The sequence below is a fragment of the Eptatretus burgeri genome, chromosome 5, assembly GCF_056783735.1.
Source record: "Eptatretus burgeri isolate ZD-2024b chromosome 5, Ebu_testis_v1, whole genome shotgun sequence".
Taxonomy (NCBI): Eukaryota; Metazoa; Chordata; class Myxini; order Myxiniformes; family Myxinidae; genus Eptatretus; species Eptatretus burgeri.
The window spans coordinates 111656499-111675282 of record NC_140965.1 but is presented as its reverse complement, the minus strand read 5'-3'; the positions used below and the strand labels follow the sequence as shown (position 1 = coordinate 111675282).

The 18784-nt window shown below is 42.6% G+C and overlaps 1 protein-coding gene across 2 annotated transcripts in view; it reads left to right on the top strand.

Moving 5' to 3' along the window:
• LOC147027167 (CUB and sushi domain-containing protein 3-like) overlaps positions 1–13446 on the top strand; it is a 1179270-nt gene extending 1165824 nt beyond the window's left edge. For both annotated transcript variants that reach the window (XM_085883358.1, XM_085883359.1), the window contains 3 exons: positions 364–445; positions 10987–11128; positions 12012–13446. In XM_085883358.1, coding sequence (XP_085739484.1) covers positions 364–445; positions 10987–11128; positions 12012–12171 — 384 coding nt within the window. In that variant the 3' untranslated portion in view covers positions 12172–13446. The remainder of the gene's footprint in view (positions 1–363; positions 446–10986; positions 11129–12011) is intronic.
• The last annotated feature ends 5338 nt before the right edge of the window (positions 13447–18784 follow it).

Sequence of the window (18784 nt, the reverse complement as noted above, 5' to 3'; positions counted from 1 at the left end):
GATAAACAATATTAAAACGTGTGGTGGAGTGCGAGCAAGATAGATGCAGCTGATTCAGACATTAAATTCTGGATCCTGAGGTTTTGCTCAATGTTTGCTTTTTATTTTATCATTTCCAAATGGGCAGTCACTGAGTTCTCAAACTTTTTGTGTGTGTGCGTATATGCGTGCGTGTGTGTGTGTGTGTGTGTGTGTGTGTGTGTGTGTGTGTGTGTGTGTGTGTGTGTGTGTGTGTGTGTGTGTGTGTGTGTGTGTGTGTGTGTGTGTGTGTGTGTGTGTGCGTCCGTGCGTGTGTGTGTGCGTGTGTGTGTGTGTTTTTGAATGGTTGTTTTTGTGAGTGTCATTGTTCCTTGCTTATTTCAGGTATCCCCAGAACAAGGAACATTTGTTTATCAGGGTGACATCAATGCGAAAGGATTTGGTCAGTTCGGCCTGCAGAGAGCAGGTAAGGCTAACTCAGGTGACAAATGTGAGCATGAGGCCACACGTGATACACGAATAAATTGAATTTAATCTTAATGACTGGATTTTACAATACTTGTCTATTTTCCTGTGTGTGGCAATTGAAGTGGTTTTTTTTTTCTTTTTCTTTTTCTTTTTGTATGCAATGTCGTATACAAAAGCTAACACACAGAACATATAACAAAGGGAGCAGGAGACAAGAGGGGTGGGAGAGGGAAGCACAAAACGGTGGGAAACAGAGACATTTGAATATCTGTGGAAGGGAGAGGGATCGGGTGGGGGTACATGGGGAAAACAAGATGGACACGATAGGGACTTTCAGGAAGGAAAGCAGGGAATTTGAAGGAGGCGGGTTTGGGGTGGATTACCGGAGGTAGAAAAGATGATGGTTTTGCATGGGAGAAGATAAGAGATGGTGGTGAACAGGTCTTTTGAAGACCTGGAGGGAAGACTGGGATTGGAGAGAGTGCAGGGAGTTTGTTCTGGAGGCAGGAAAAAAAGAGGAATGAGAGAATGAAGGTGGGCAGTGATTCTTAATTTTGGTAGTTTCACCAGGAGGGGGATGCTGGCAGACCTTGAGCACCATGTGGAAATATGGGGGGGGGGGGGGGAGATCACAGACAGAGAAGTGGAGTCGATGCCAGAGGAGATGGTTGAAGACAGAAAGACCACTGACCTGCCTGCGGTGAGAGAGTGAGAGACGTGGGAGATACCAATGATCCTAAAAGCCTTGGTTTCCACAGCGTGAATTTGAGAAAGGTGAAAGGTGGGAGCAGCAGCCCAGAGGGGAGGGCAGTACTCCATCAGGCTGTAGATGAAAGCTTTGCATGTGGTCAGGAGCTCAGGTGTGCCAAGGAAGACTTTGCACGACTGATGTTGCCCAGTCGGCGATTAGCTTTGGATGCCAGCTTGGAAATGGGGGTTTCCCAAGAAAGATCATCGCAAATAGTGAGACCAAAAAGCTTGAATGAAAGGAATTCTTCAAGAGGATTGTTGAGTAAGTAGATAGGGGGGAGGGGCAGTTCCATATGGTTCTTTCACAGAGACTGAGTGAGAGTGTGATATTTATCAGGATTGAAAGACGTGTTCCATGTGTTGGACCTGCTTGTGATTTTATCCAGATCTGCGAAGAGTTAAGAAGCTGCTGCTTGCCAATCTGAGGGATGACAGATGATGTAGCAGAGGGTGGAGTCATCAGCAGAGATAGAGGATTTTCCAGAGAGTCAGAAAGATCATTGATGAAAACCAGAAAAAAGCACAGGGCCAGAAACACTACCTTGAGGAACTCCAGCTTCGACAAGAAGAGGGGATGAGAGAACTCCATTAAGGGCCACACATTGACTGTGACAGGAGAGGAAGTCTGTGAGCCATGAGTGGAGATGGCCCTGGATACCATAAGAAGAGAGTTTGGTGAGCAGGGTATTGTGCCAGACCATGTCGAAAGCACGTGGTATGTCTCGGGATATGGCTCTGATTTCATGTCTGGCATTGATTACCTCCATCCATTGCTGGGAGAGCAGAAGCAGCATCTCCAGGGTAGAGTGACCTGGACTGAAACCAAATTGATGATCAGAATTCAAGTCGTTGGAGAAGATGAAAGATTTGATGTCAGAAGCAATGATGGATTCCATAACCTTGTTGATGATTGGAAGCAGGTTGATTGGTCTGTAGTTTCAGGGATCAGTTTTTGCACCTTTTTTATGCACAGCGGTAATGTTTACTGATTTCCAAGCAAATGGCAGATGACCTTAAGTAACCGAGAGGGTGACGCAATGTCTGATTCACAAGAACATATCTGGCCCAATACATTTTTCAAATATCATACCAGATATTGTTTTTGGTCCTATCTCTCAATGGTGAAGAATCACTTTAATATTAAATAACTATTGGATCCGGATCTGGATCGAGATCTTCACCAAAATCAAATCATTTTGTCCTTGATACACACCCAACCGGTCCACCAAGTTTTGTCCGAGTCTGTCCACAACTTTTTGAGATCTCGTGCTTTCTATAATTTTGGCCCCATCTCTCAATGGTGAAGAATCATTTTAAAAATTCTCACATCTGAATTCGGATCTTCACACAAATCTAACAGTCTCAAACAGTCTGATGAGGTTGAGTAAAGTGAGGATAGATGGGCTGGTTTCAAACAGTATGATGTAGTTAAGTAAGGTGAGGATAGATGGGTGGGTTTCAAACAGTGTGATATAGTTCAGTAAGGTGAGGATAGATGGGTTGGTTTCAAACAGTATGATGTAGTTAAGTAAGGTGAGGATAGATGGGTTGGTTTCAAACAGTATGATGAAGTTAAGTAAGGTGAGGATAGATGGGTGGGTTTCAAACAGTGTGATATAGTTCAGTAAGGTGAGGATAGATGGGCTGGTTTCAAACAGTGTGATATATTTCAGTAAGGTGATGATAGATGGGTTGGTTTCAAACAGTATGATATGGTTCAGTAAGGTGAGGATAGATGGGCCAGTTTCAAACAGTATGATATAGTTCAGTCAGGTGAGGATAGATGGGCCGGTTTCAAACAGTATGATGTAGTTAAGTAAGGTGAGGATAGATGGGTGGGTTTCAAACAGTGTGATATATTTCAGTAAGGTGAGGATAGATGGGCCAGTTTAAAACAGTATGATATAGTTCAGTAAGGTGAGGATTGATGGGCCAGTTTCAAACAGTATGATATAGTTCAGTAAGGTGAGGATAGATGGGCCAGTTTCAAACAGTATGATATAGTTCAGTAAGGTGAGGATAGATGGGCCAGTTTAAAACAGTATGATATAGTTCAGTAAGGTGAGGATTGATGGGCCAGTTTCAAACAGTATGATATAGTTCAGTAAAGTGAGGATAGATGGGCCAGTTTCAAACAGTATGATATAGTTCAGTAAGGTGAGGATAGTTGGGCCAGTTTCAAACAGTATGATATAGTTCAGTAAGGTGAGGATTGATGGGTCGGTTTCAAACAGTATGATATAGTTCAGTAACGTGAGGATAGATGGGCCAGTTTCAAACAGTATGATATTGTTCAGTAAGGTGAGGATAGATGGGCCGGTTTCAAACAGTGTGATATAGTTCAGTAAGGTGAGGATAGATGGGCCGGTTTCAAACAGTGTGATATAGTTCAGTAAGGTGAGGATAGATGGGCCGGTTTCAAACAGTGTGATATAGTTCAGTAAGGTGAGGATAGATGGGCCGGTTTCAAACAGTGTGATATAGTTCAGTAAGGTGAGGATAGATGGGCCGGTTTCAAACAGTGTGATATAGTTCAGTAAGGTGAGGATAGATGGGTCGGTTTCAAACAGTATGATATAGTTCAGTAAGGTGAGGATTGATGGGTCGGTTTCAAACAGTATGATATAGTTCAGTAAGGTGAGGATTGATGGGTCGGTTTCAAACAGTGTGATATTGTTCAGTAAGGTGAGGATAGATGGGCCGGTTTCAAACAGTGTGATATAGTTCAGTAAGGTGAGGATAGATGGGCCAGTTTCAAACAGTATGATATTGTTCAGTAAGGTGAGGATAGATGGGCCGGTTTCAAACAGTATGATATAGTTCAGTAAGGTGAGGATAGATGGGTCGGTTTCAAACAGTATGATATAGTTCAGTAAGGTGAGGATAGATGGGTCGGTTTCAAACAGTATGATATAGTTCAGTAAGGTGAGGATTGATGGGTCGGTTTCAAACAGTATGATATAGTTCAGTAAGGTGAGGTTTGATGGGTCGGTTTCAAACAGTATGATATAGTTCAGTAAGGTGAGGTTTGATGGGTCGGTTTCAAACAGTATGATATAGTTCAGTAACGTGAGGATAGATGGGCCGGTTTCAAACAGTATGATATTGTTCAGTAAGGTGAGGATAGATGGGCCGGTTTCAAACAGTGTGATATAGTTCAGTAAGGTGAGGATTGATGGGTCGGTTTCAAACAGTATGATATAGTTCAGTAAGGTGAGGTTTGATGGGTCGGTTTCAAACAGTATGATATAGTTCAGTAAGGTGAGGTTTGATGGGTCGGTTTCAAACAGTATGATATAGTTCAGTAAGGTGAGGATAGATGGGTTGGTTTCAAACAGTGTGATACAGTTCAGTAAGGTGAGGATAGACGGGTCGGTTTCAAACAGTATGATATGGTTCAGTAAGGTGAGGATAGATGGGCCAGTTTCAAACAGTATGATATAGTTCAGTAAGGTGAGGATAGATGGGCCAGTTTCAAACAGTATGATATAGTTCAGTAAGGTGAGGATAGATGGGCCAGTTTCAAACAGTATGATATAGTTCAGTAAGGTGAGGATTGATGGGTCGGTTTCAAACAGTATGATATAGTTCAGTAACGTGAGGATAGATGGGCCGGTTTCAAACAGTATGATATTGTTCAGTAAGGTGAGGATAGATGGGCCGGTTTCAAACAGTGTGATATAGTTCAGTAAGGTGAGGATTGATGGGTCGGTTTCAAACAGTATGATATAGTTCAGTCAGGTGAGGATTGATGGGTCGGTTTCAAACAGTATGATATAGTTCAGTAAGGTGAGGATAGATGGGTTGGTTTCAAACAGTGTGATATAGTTCAGTAAGGTGAGGATAGACGGGTCGGTTTCAAACAGTATGATATGGTTCAGTAAGGTGAGGATAGATGGGCCAGTTTCAAACAGTATGATATAGTTCAGTAAGGTGAGGATAGATGGGCCAGTTTCAAACAGTATGATATAGTTCAGTAAGGTGAGGATAGATGGGCCAGTTTCAAACAGTATGATATAGTTCAGTAAGGTGAGGATAGATGGGCCAGTTTCAAACAGTATGATATAGTTCAGTAAGGTGAGGATAGATGGGCCAGTTTCAAACAGTATGATATAGTTCAGAAAGGTGAGGATTGATGAGCCAGTTTCAAACAGTATGATATAGTTCAGTAAGGTGAGGATTGATGGGCCAGTTTCAAACAGTATGATATAGTTCAGTAAGGTGAGGATAGATGGGCCAGTTTCAAACAGTATTATATAGTTCAGTAAGGTGAGGATAGATGGGCCAGTTTCAAACAGTATTATATAGTTCAGTAAGGTGAGGATAGATGGGCCAGTTTCAAACAGTATGATACAGTTCAGTAAGGTGAGGATTGATGGGTCGGTTTCAAACAGTGTGATATAGTTCAGTCAGGTGAGGATAGATGGGCCGGTTTCAAACAGTATGATGTAGTTAAGTAAGGTGAGGATAGATGGGTGGGTTTCAAACAAGGTGATATATTTCAGTAAGGTGAGGATAGATGGGCCAGTTTCAAACAGTATGATATAGTTCAGTCAGGTGAGGATAGATGGGCCGGTTTCAAACAGTATGATATAGTTCAGTAAGGTGAGGATAGATGGGCCAGTTTAAAACAGTATGATATAGTTCAGTAAGGTGAGGATTGATGGGCCAGTTTCAAACAGTATGATATAGTTCAGTAAGGTGAGGATAGATGGGCCAGTTTCAAACAGTATGATATAGTTCAGTAAGGTGAGGATAGATGGGCCAGTTTAAAACAGTATGATATAGTTCAGTAAGGTGAGGATTGATGGGCCAGTTTCAAACAGTATGATATAGTTCAGTAAAGTGAGGATAGATGGGTCAGTTTCAAACAGTATGATATAGTTCAGTAAGGTGAGGATAGATGGGCCAGTTTCAAACAGTATGATATAGTTCAGTAAGGTGAGGATAGATGGGCCAGTTTCAAACAGTATGATATAGTTCAGTAAGATGAGGATAGTTGGGCCAGTTTCAAACAGTATGATATAGTTCAGTAAGGTGAGGATTGATGGGTCGGTTTCAAACAGTATGATATAGTTCAGTAACGTGAGGATAGATGGGCCGGTTTCAAACAGTATGATATTGTTCAGTAAGGTGAGGATAGATGGGCCGGTTTCAAACAGTGTGATATAGTTCAGTAAGGTGAGGATTGATGGGTCGGTTTCAAACAGTATGATATAGTTCAGTAAGGTGAGGTTTGATGGGTCGGTTTCAAACAGTATGATATAGTTCAGTAAGGTGAGGATAGATGGGTTGGTTTCAAACAGTGTGATACAGTTCAGTAAGGTGAGGATAGACGGGTCGGTTTCAAACAGTATGATATGGTTCAGTAAGGTGAGGATAGATGGGCCAGTTTCAAACAGTATGATATAGTTCAGTAAGGTGAGGATAGATGGGCCAGTTTCAAACAGTATGATATAGTTCAGTAAGGTGAGGATAGATGGGCCAGTTTCAAACAGTATGATATAGTTCAGTAAGGTGAGGATTGATGGGTCGGTTTCAAACAGTATGATATAGTTCAGTAACGTGAGGATAGATGGGCCGGTTTCAAACAGTATGATATTGTTCAGTAAGGTGAGGATAGATGGGCCGGTTTCAAACAGTGTGATATAGTTCAGTAAGGTGAGGATTGATGGGTCGGTTTCAAACAGTATGATATAGTTCAGTAAGGTGAGGATAGACGGGTCGGTTTCAAACAGTATGATATGGTTCAGTAAGGTGAGGATAGATGGGCCAGTTTCAAACAGTATGATATAGTTCAGTAAGGTGAGGATAGATGGGCCAGTTTCAAACAGTATGATATAGTTCAGTAAGGTGAGGATAGATGGGCCAGTTTCAAACAGTATGATATAGTTCAGTAAGGTGAGGATAGATCGGCCAGTTTCAAACAGTATGATATAGTTCAGTAAGGTGAGGATAGATGGGCCAGTTTCAAACAGTATGATATAGTTCAGTAAAGTGAGGATAGATGGGCCAGTTTCAAACAGTATGATATAGTTCAGAAAGGTGAGGATTGATGGGCCAGTTTCAAACAGTATGATATAGTTCAGTAAGGTGAGGATAGATGGGCCAGTTTCAAACAGTATGATATAGTTCAGTAAGGTGAGGATTGATGGGCCAGTTTCAAACAGTATGATATAGTTCAGTAAGGTGAGGATTGATGGGTCGGTTTCAAACAGTATGATATAGTTCAGTAACGTGAGGATAGATGGGCCGGTTTCAAACAGTATGATATTGTTCAGTAAGGTGAGGATAGATGGGCCGGTTTCAAACAGTGTGATATAGTTCAGTAAGGTGAGGATAGACGGGTCGGTTTCAAACAGTATGATATGGTTCAGTAAGGTGAGGATAGATGGGCCAGTTTCAAACAGTATGATATTGTTCAGTAAGGTGAGGATAGATGGGCCGGTTTCAAACAGTATGATATAGTTCAGTAAGGTGAGGATTGATGGGTCGGTTTCAAACAGTATGATATAGTTCAGTCAGGTGAGGATTGATGGGTTGGTTTCAAACAGTGTGATATAGTTCAGTAAGGTGAGGATAGACGGGTCGGTTTCAAACAGTATGATATGGTTCAGTAAGGTGAGGATAGATGGGCCAGTTTCAAACAGTATGATATAGTTCAGTAAGGTGAGGATAGATGGGCCAGTTTCAAACAGTATGATATAGTTCAGTAAGGTGAGGATAGATGGGCCAGTTTCAAACAGTATGATATAGTTCAGAAAGGTGAGGATTGATGGGCCAGTTTCAAACAGTGTGATATAGTTCAGTAAGGTGAGGATAGATGGGCCAGTTTCAAACAGTATGATATAGTTCAGTAAGGTGAGGATTGATGGGCCAGTTTCAAACAGTATGATATAGTTCAGTAAGGTGAGGATAGATGGGCCAGTTTCAAACAGTATTATATAGTTCAGTAAGGTGAGGATAGATGGGCCAGTTTCAAACAGTATGATACAGTTCAGTAAGGTGAGGATTGATGGGTCGGTTTCAAACAGTGTGATATAGTTCAGTCAGGTGAGGATAGATGGGCCGGTTTCAAACAGTATGATGTTGTTAAGTAAGGTGAGGATAGATGGGTGGGTTTCAAACAGTGTGATATATTTCAGTAAGGTGAGGATAGATGGGCCAGTTTCAAACAGTATGATATAGTTCAGTAAGGTGAGGATAGATGGGCCAGTTTCAAACAGTATGATATAGTTCAGTAAGGTGAGGATAGATGGGCCAGTTTCAAACAGTATGATATAGTTCAGTAAAGTGAGGATAGATGGGCCAGTTTCAAACAGTATGATATAGTTCAGAAAGGTGAGGATTGATGGGCCAGTTTCAAACAGTATGATATAGTTCAGTAAGGTGAGGATAGATGGGCCAGTTTCAAACAGTATGATATAGTTCAGTAAGGTGAGGATTGATGGGCCAGTTTCAAACAGTATGATATAGTTCAGTAAGGTGAGGATTGATGGGTCGGTTTCAAACAGTATGATATAGTTCAGTAACGTGAGGATAGATGGGCCGGTTTCAAACAGTATGATATTGTTCAGTAAGGTGAGGATAGATGGGCCGGTTTCAAACAGTGTGATATAGTTCAGTAAGGTGAGGATTGATGGGTCGGTTTCAAACAGTATGATATAGTTCAGTCAGGTGAGGATTGATGGGTCGGTTTCAAACAGTATGATATAGTTCAGTAAGGTGAGGATAGATGGGTTGGTTTCAAACAGTGTGATATAGTTCAATAAGGTGAGGATAGACGGGTCGGTTTCAAACAGTATGATATGGTTCAGTAAGGTGAGGATAGATGGGCCAGTTTCAAACAGTATGATATAGTTCAGTAAGGTGAGGATAGATGGGCCAGTTTCAAACAGTATGATATAGTTCAGTAAGGTGAGGAGAGATGGGCCAGTTTCAAACAGTATGATATAGTTCAGTAAGGTGAGGATAGATGGGCCAGTTTCAAACAGTATGATATAGTTCAGTAAGGTGAGGATAGATGGGCCAGTTTCAAACAGTATGATATAGTTCAGAAAGGTGAGGATTGATGGGTCGGTTTCAAACAGTATGATATAGTTCAGTCAGGTGAGGATTGATGGGTCGGTTTCAAACAGTATGATATAGTTCAGTAAGGTGAGGATAGATGGGTTGGTTTCAAACAGTGTGATATAGTTCAGTAAGGTGAGGATAGACGGGTCGGTTTCAAACAGTATGATATGGTTCAGTAAGGTGAGGATAGATGGGCCAGTTTCAAACAGTATGATATAGTTCAGTAAGGTGAGGATAGATGGGCCAGTTTCAAACAGTATGATATAGTTCAGTAAGGTGAGGATAGATGGGCCAGTTTCAAACAGTATGATATAGTTCAGTAAGGTGAGGATAGATGGGCCAGTTTCAAACAGTATGATATAGTTCAGTAAGGTGAGGATTGATGGGTCGGTTTCAAACAGTATGATACAGTTCAGTAAGGTGAGGATAGATGGGCCAGTTTCAAACAGTATTATATAGTTCAGTAAGGTGAGGATAGATGGGCCAGTTTCAAACAGTATTATACAGTTCAGTAAGGTGAGGATAGATGGGCCAGTTTCAATTTACATGAAAACAAAAACTCTTCCTCCTTTATCTTCTTCTTCATTTATAATTATGCTGAGTCTCATTCAATCCTGTTTGTCATATCAATTGGATTCAGAAAACGCTTGCTCTATTCAATACTTTCTTTTTCAACATTTCCATTTTCTTTATATAACAGTAATATATCACCCTATCAAACAGTAGTTATGACTATACACCGCCTTTCGCTCTAATTGCAACACAGGTGAGAAAAGGATACGAAAAAGTAGCTGATATTTCAATAATAATTTATTCACAACATTTTTAAAGGGTGAAAGTTCATTTTTCACCCAGTACGGTGAAACAGTAATACATTGATAACAGTAATATATAACATTGATAACATTCATAACAGTAATATTTTATAACCAATATCCTCCATTTTCCAATGCAAACTTGCTCTCAGTAAAAGAAGATAAATTACTTGCGGTTCGTGTTTTCAGACCTGAGTTATAAACCCCATGAACAAAAATTCAACGTTTTGAATCCCTTTTGCAATTATCTTGCAGCAGCCCTTCCCATATGAGCAGCTTGTAATCCGACTGACCTGTCAGCTTGATATTTCTTGTAAACATCAATTATTTTGCACAAGTTTCATATTTTGCACAAAATTTTAACCGGATTTCACATTCTGATTTTTCCAGTCAATACATTTTATTCCTGGGTTTATATCTGCCTAAACATAGACAGAATGTCCTATTTACTGAGTGAATGGCTGCAAAATATTAATGTAAAAATAATAGTAACAATGCTATTGCAAGGTACAATTGTGGTTGAGGCAGAGTGTTTTTTTATTTCTAATCTTGCCAGTAAGTTGCCCGTGTTGACATGGGGATTCTAAACAGGGTAGGAATGGAGGACGCAAAAATGCAAATGGTGCCTTCTATCATCAAGCCAGCCAGCTGGGAGCAACAATTCACATTTATTGCCACATCCGATGCAATTTAAATGCTCTCATGATGGCGAGGTCCTCCATTTAAAACTGTTTGTTCAATATGTGTCGCTTTATGATGCCTAGGGTCTGTAATAAAAATTTGTATTGGTGTCAAAGCCAGTGACCAATTGTAAATGGATAGTGGGATTATTCTGGAAATTTTGTCTAATGCATGGTGATGGCATTTACTGCATCTGCCTCAATGTGCTTGGCTCTTGCAGGACGTCGTGAACCAGAGAGTGAACTGGACCAAGGATCGACTATCCATGGAGGAACGAGTTCCCGCTCAGTGGCTGCGGCCATTTTAGTGCCATTCCTCTTCCTCATTCTTGCCGGATTCGCCTTCTACCTTTACAAGCAGAGGTTTGGAATTTATTTACAAGATTGTGTGCTTGGTCTGCCTCACCAGCCCTTACCATAATTGTTTGGTGATGGAGAAAATCAAATTTCCACATTAATTTTCTTTTAGACCTAACCTTTCATTCTTTAGTGATGTTTGATAACATCAGAATCCTATTGCACTTGTGAGGAGCACTTAGTTCAGCAGGAGTTCAGTCATTGTGATGAGCCAACTTCCTTGGTGACCCGATTGAGTCACCTTGCAGCTGCCTCAGTGTGCAGGCAACACTACAAGATCACTAGAAGCACCACCATCACTCCAATAGCATCTGTGAGCGTCTCTTTCCTACATTAATGATTTCTGGTTCTTTGGTAACATCTCAAATCGAGATAAAGTGGAGAAAAAATAAAATTCTCCCTGGAACACTTTGCATTCACTAGGATCCTGAAGGGCAAGGCAGGGAAATACAGTTTCAAACAATGCTTCCAAACCATTCCATCACGCATGTGATTGCAGATGTGAGTGGTTCTTTGGAATCGCAAGCTGAATGAACTCATTATAATTCTTTTAAATATTCATTGGATATTATAATATGGTGCCCATTTTTCAAAAAGTTGTTGCTGCCCTAATTTTAAGCACCCTTTCAAAAAAGCCTACAATTGTGCACAAGATCTGATTGAATTCTCATGGGAATATCATCAGATCTCTTGAGATATGTTTGAAAGGGCAGAAGAATACAATATACTTGCTGTCAGTACTATTAATAGAATAGTGCTACTCCTTGTTATTGACAATGGAAAATGTTCCAAAGCTTGAGACATCTCTGGAAGGAATTTCCAAAAGCAGTTAGCAATTTGCATAATGTCCTGATTGAATTTTAGAATGGCTGCATCTTATTCCTTGCAGGACGAGGCCGAAAGCCCGCTACAGCGTCTGTTCAGGACACGAGAGTGCCAATGGACGGGCACCATTTGAGGCCGCCATGTACCCCCCAGGTTTACGAGCCAATGACAACAAAGCTGTGCGCTTCGACTCGAGCCTCAACACTGTCTGCACGATGGTATAGTACATATAAATTGGCAGAGGAAGTCTGCTGGGAGTCATCATCTTCGTGCGGACACAAAAGGTGCACAAAAGCCCCAGAGGTCTCCAGAGACTCGCTTCTCCAAGGTGGTAGGAGACCTATACACGGGTGGGTTGAACACGAGAAGAGCAATGTTTTCCAAGTGCATTGTCCAGACAGATTATACCTTTCCTGAAGAATGATGTGCAGAAGATGACGCGACATATTTTTCGTAAGGAGAAAAATGCAGGGAACGGAAGTGGAGCACAACAATAATCTCAAGTTGCAATCTGCATGAACTATGTATGGCGATGTCTGCAGATCTCTTACCTTCTTCCTCTGAACACTCAAATCATGTTCTTGTACATTGAAACACCACTTGTTTTTCAAAATGCTTTCTAACCAACTGGATGGCCGGCTGGTGAAATGAACATCCCATCGACTACCCAAGTGACTGGGTGGTGGTTGTCAATAATTGTCCACATTTTGACATGAGCTCGTTTGCAATTCTGCGGAGAAGGTCCAATGACCTTCACCTCGTTTTTGAGATTTTGGTGCGGAACTTTAACTCACATGGTTGGATTTTATATACAGTTGTATTTTATTACTGTCATTGCATTGCATTACAAGGCAGCAAAATAACAATGAAAAACTGGGCCTTGTCGCTGGTTTGAGATTTTGATTCCTCTTCAACGCTTACTACTCGCCATTTGCATCTATCATCCTGATGAACATTACCATCCCAGCCTAGCCATAATTTCCATATTTTGCTTGATGATATGGTGGGGGCTCCAGAGCTTCTGTTCCTCTTAATCATATATTTCCTTCTGTCATATTTCTCTTCCACATAGTTGATGCAGCTTATAATGAGACAGTCTTTGGAGTCATGTTCATTCATTCTATGGTTCCATTGTCCCTTTTTTTTCCCCCATCCATCAGTTTCATCTCTCAACTTCCTTGTACACTGAAGTTTTTGGAATAGCATTTGAGCCAAGCCTTTTTGAATTCCTGAAGTGTTTTGTCCTTTGTTTTCTATTATGCTAAAATTGCGATGAATGTACCGTTCTCTCATCGTCTTTCTCACTTATCTTTTTTTCTTCCCAATTTTTTTCTTATTCTTCTTTCAGCTCTTACTTTCATGTACATACTTTTTTATTTTTTTATTTTTAATGAAACTCACATGCGCTCAGCGCATGGCGCTGCCTTGGTTGTTTAAATTGCACGGGGCTAACTTTTTCAACAGTGCACATTGCAGGAGCATTAAAAATGTTCTTTGAATCGTTGAATGTGTTTTTATGTGTGTATGGATATATATATATTTTTTTTTTTTTGCATGGTCTCGGCTCATGGAAGAGTTGACACAGAGAACACAACAGGCCACAACATAACAAAGGGAACAGCAGGAGAAAGGGGAAAAAAACCAACAACAGGGTGGAGGGAGAAAGTGTACAGAGATGGACAAGCAAGGGATGCAGGTAACAATGAGGGGTAAGGGAAAAATGCAAAGGGTGAACAATATGGATACATAAGCAAAATTGTGTTTGACAAGTTTGTGATTTTTGTCAATGTCTGAGGAGAGGGGAAAAGCGAATGCATGTCTGTCAGAAGGATGAGAGATGTCACGGCAGAGAGTGGAGTCATCTGAAAAGAGATGAAGAGGATTTTCCAGAGAGCCAGTGAGATTATTGATGAAGATTAGGAATAATATGAGGACTAGAACACTGCCTTGTGGTACTCCAGCCTTGACAGGAGAGGAGATGAAAGGGTTGACTTCCAGTTCCGGGTTTGGCGCATCGGCAGGTCTCCTTCATGGCTCTATGCTGACGATCTCAAAGTTAAGTTTCCGGTCGTTATCTGTGCCATTTTAACTGTTTATTTTCTCACCTACATGTTACTGTATGTTCCTAGTTCAGTTTTGTTTCAAAAATCGTGCAACTTTGTGAGATTTCGTCAAACTTGTCTTTCCTGGGGCTTGAGGCCTATCCTTGAGGCTTGAGGCCTACTGGTTCGCCTCAGTGTACGATCGTGTTTATTTGTTTTTTCTCCCCATTATCTTCAATCTCTACCTTCCCCACTTTCCTAACGTTCCCCATCCCTCCCAATTAATCTCTCTATTTCTTATCTTAAATCCAAAAAAAACAAAAAAACCGCTACACTTCTCTGATTCTTCTTCTTCTTCTTTTTATTCATCTTTTCCTCTTCCTCTTCTTCTTCCACCTCTTCTTCTTCTTCCTCGATTTTTCCTACAAGACTTCCATGACCTAACCTGTTGAAATCTCTCTCAAACATTAATAATAAGAACGAAAACTATCTCTAATAATGCTTCATTTTCTTTTTCACACATGTGTTACTCTTTACTGTATCATAATGCACTATTCTACTATTTAAACAGACTGCTCTCAATTCGACCTCTCCTTCATTCCTTGCCGAAAAATTCAACTGCGACAGCGTTTCTTCTCTCCATTCCCTGAATTCGCCTTTATTGCATCCAGCAAGAATTGTGTTAAATCGCATCTCTGACCAAAAACTTTTAAAAACCCCAGTTTGCGATGAATGTTCGCTTTCCATCAACCATTCTTTTTTTCCAACTTCAGTGCCAACTCATCCCTTTCACCCCTCACTCTCAAAGCAACCATCCCACTCTTCTCCCTCCAAGCCTCCCTCTCACCTCTCTCAAAAACTCCCCCCTCACCTTTCTCCCACCATTCATCCCCCTCACTCATCCTTCTCAAAGTTGCCCCCCCTCCCATCCACAAAGGTAACTCCTTCCACTGCCCTCTCACGTCCATCTCTTCACTCCACCTCCTCAAATCCTCAACTGCCTTCTTCCCCTCTCTTGTGCCCCTCTCCCCCAGCACCACAGAGCCGTTTCTCCTCCTCATTCAGCCCCCTCCCCGAGCTATTCTGCAATCCCCCACACTCTTTCATCAACCCTCCTTACCTCTCCCCCCTCGTCCATTGTCCTACCCCCCCCCCCCCCCTACCCCCTGCACCAAAACCTCCTCCCCTACCTCTTAATTAAAAGTGTGAACCTCAAATATCCAGGGCCTTCGCTCAAACCTTTCAGATCTCTTCATACAGGCTGCCACTGACAAACCAGACATAATCTGCCTCACAGAAACCTTCCCCCCCCCAAGACGTGTTGACTCCCAAGTATCTCTCCCTGGTTACTCCCTCCTCCGGTTTGACAGACCTGAGCCTCGTCCTGGTGGAGGAGTTGCTCTCTTCATCAAAGACTCTATTCCTCACTCTCCATGCACTGCACTCACTCCCCCACAGCCCCAGGAATACCTCTGGCTACGGCTTCCCCTCCACTCCCACCTCATGTTTATATGTGTACTGTACCATCCACCGAACAATGATGACTCCATCTACACCTCACTATCCGAAAACATGGACCAACTACTATCTTCTCATCCAAACTCTCTCTTCCTCATATGTGGCGACTTAAATTGTCATCATGCCAATTGGCTCGGTGTGGGTACCTCTCTCACCTGTCATGGCACCTCAGCAAAAACTTTCTGCGACTCATTGGGACTGACTCAATCGGTCAACTTCCCAACCCAGATCTCAACCAATGGTACTCCATCTCTTCTGGATCTGATTTTGACAAATTTCCCTGACAATATCTGCTGCTCTTCCTTCGCTCCAATCGTTCTTCTGACAACGTCCTTATCAAAGTGGACATCTCTCTGGCTGTTATCAGAGAACCACCTCACCGCCGTCAAGTCTGGAATTTCACTCAAGCCGACTGGCATGGTCTCCAAGCAGCCATCAAACTTATAGACTGGTCTACAATCGCTACTTTCTCTGACATCAACTCATCCTGGGAATTGCTTCAAAGAAACTTGCTCTCCCTCATGCACAGATTTATCCCCTCTCGTGTTCAGTTGTCCTACCCTTCCTCCTGCCCTTGGTTTACTGAAGCTTGTGGCGAGGCAGTTGTCCTGAAACAACTTGCCTTTGCCTCATGGAAAGCAAACCCAACCTCGGGCAATCTCAGTTCCTTCCATAAAGCTCGGAACAAGTGTGTATCTACCCTCAGGAGAGCCAGAAAACAACATCTTTCTCATCTCAAGTCTGAACTCTCAAACCTCTCTCCCTCCTCAAAATCCTGGTGGCGTTTAATCAAATCTGTTTCTGGTGTATGTTCCCCCTCCATCCCCTCCCTTACCTCAAATGGCGCACTGCTGATACCGCACGTGATAAAGCTGAATGTCTAAATTCGGTGTTTGCAGCTAAATCTTGTGTCCTAAACCCATCACTTTCTCTACCCACCTTACCCAGTCGCACCCAACTGTCCCTGGACTCTGTGTCCTTTTCTCCTGACAAGGTGGAGAGATTGCTGTCAAACCTCGACTCATACTCAGCAACCGGTCCAGATGGCATCAGCCCACGTGTCCTCAAAGCCTGCTCTTCTGCTCTTGCTTACCCTCTCTCTGTTCTATTCACCCTCTCATTTGCTCAAGGTCATCTGTCATCTGCTTGGAAATCAGCAAACATCACTGCCCTGCATAAAAAAGGTGCAAAAACAGATCCATGCAACTACAGACCAATCAACCTTCTCCCAATCATCAGCAAGCTTATGGAATCCATCATCGCTTCAGACATTAAATCATTCGTCTTCTCCCATGGCTTGATTTTCGATCATCAATTTGGCTTCAAAGCAGGTCACTACACTGGATAGGCTGCTTCTGCTCTCCCAACAATGGATGGAGGTCCTCAATGCCAGACAGGTAATCCGAGCCATATCCCTGGGCATATCACGTGCTTTTGACAAGGTGTGGCACCCTGCCCTGCTCACCAAACTCTCTTACTATGGTATCCAAGGCCATCTCCACTCATGGCTCGCAGACTTCCTCTCCTGTCGCAGTCAACGTGTGGCCCTAAATGGAGTTATTTCATCCCCTCTTCCTGTCCAGGCTGGAGTTCCTCAAGGTAGCGTTCTGGGCCCTGTTCTTTTTCTGGTTTTCATCAATGATCTCTCCGACTCTCTGGAAAATCCTCTATATCTCTTTGCTGATGACTCCACCCTCTGCCGTACCATTGTTCATCCCTCAGACCGGCAGGCAGCAGCTTCTTCACTCACTGCTGATTTGGATAAAATCACAAACTTGTCCAACACGTGGAACATGTCTTTCAATCCAGACAAATCTCACACTCTCACGATGTCTCTTCGAAAGGACCGTTTAGAAACTACCCCCCCCCATCCACTTTCTCAACAATCCTCTGGAAGAAGTCCTTTCTTTCAAACTTCTGGGTTTCACTATCTGCCATGACCTTTCCTGGGAAAGCCACAGTTCAAACCTCGCCTCCAAAGCCAGTCGCCGACTGGGAATCCTCCGTCGTGCAAAGTCCTTCCTCGGCCCACCTGAGCTCCTGACCACTTACAAAGCTTTTGTCCGCAGCCTGATGGAGTACTGCTTTCCCCTCTGGGCTGGTGCTCCTGCCTCCCACATTTCTCGGCTTCACGCTGTAGAAACCAAGTTATTTCGGATCATTGGCATCTCCCGCAATGAAGCTGAGTCTTTGGGTCTCTCACTCAATCACCGCAGGTTGGTCAGTGGTCTTTCTGTCTTCTTCCGTCTCCTCTCCAGCCTCGCCCCCCTGCTCTCTCTCTGCGATTTGTCACCACCACATTTCCACAGGGCGCTCAAGGTCCGCTAACAACCTCCTTCTGGTAAAACTACCAAAATCACGAATCACTGCTCACCTTCACTCTTTCATTCCTCTTTTTTCCCACCTTTGGAATAAACACCCTCACTCTATTCATTCCCATTCTTCCCTCCAGGCCTTCAAAACAGCTGTTCACCACCACCTCTTTTCATCCCCCATTCAAATCCTCGATCTTTTCTACCCCCGATAATCCACCCAAGCCCACCTCCTTCAAATTCACTGTCTTCCTTCCTGAAAGTCCCTTTAATGTCCATCTTCTATTCCCCATGTTCCCCGTCCCATCCCTCTCCCTTCCACAGATCTCCTAATGTCTCTGTTCCCCACTGTTTTATCATTCCCACTCCCTCCCCTCTTGTCTCATGCCCCCCCCCTATTGCTGTGCATTGTGTGCTAGCTCTACACGAGCCTCGACAAGGTATACAAAAAAAGGGGTTCTGTTGAGAGCTGCATGTTGACTATGAGAGGGGAGGAAGTCAGTAATCCAAGTGTGGTTTTGGCCTTGGATTCCATAGGAAGGCAGTATGCCAGACTTTATCAAATGATCGCGATATGTCCAGAAAGACGGTCTTGATCTCATGTCTGATATTAAAGTCCTCCACCATTGTTGGAAAAGTAGAAGCAGCATGTCCAAATTAGAGTTACCAGGTCTGAATCCGAATTGATGATCTGCGATAAGGCTGCTGGAGAAATGGAATGATTTTGTGTCAACTGTGATGATGGATTCCATGACCTTGCTGATGATTGGAGGTACAGTTAGCTAATTGGGCTGCAGTAAAGGGGATCCGTGTTTGCACCTTTTTTATGTATTGCTGTGATGTTGGCTGATTTCCAATTTCCCAGGCGGATATAGGAGAGCAGTCCTGAAGTGTTAAAAAAAAATAATGCAAATACGTGAAACATGAATGTCGAAACAGGTCACACTTTATGAACCGAAAATACA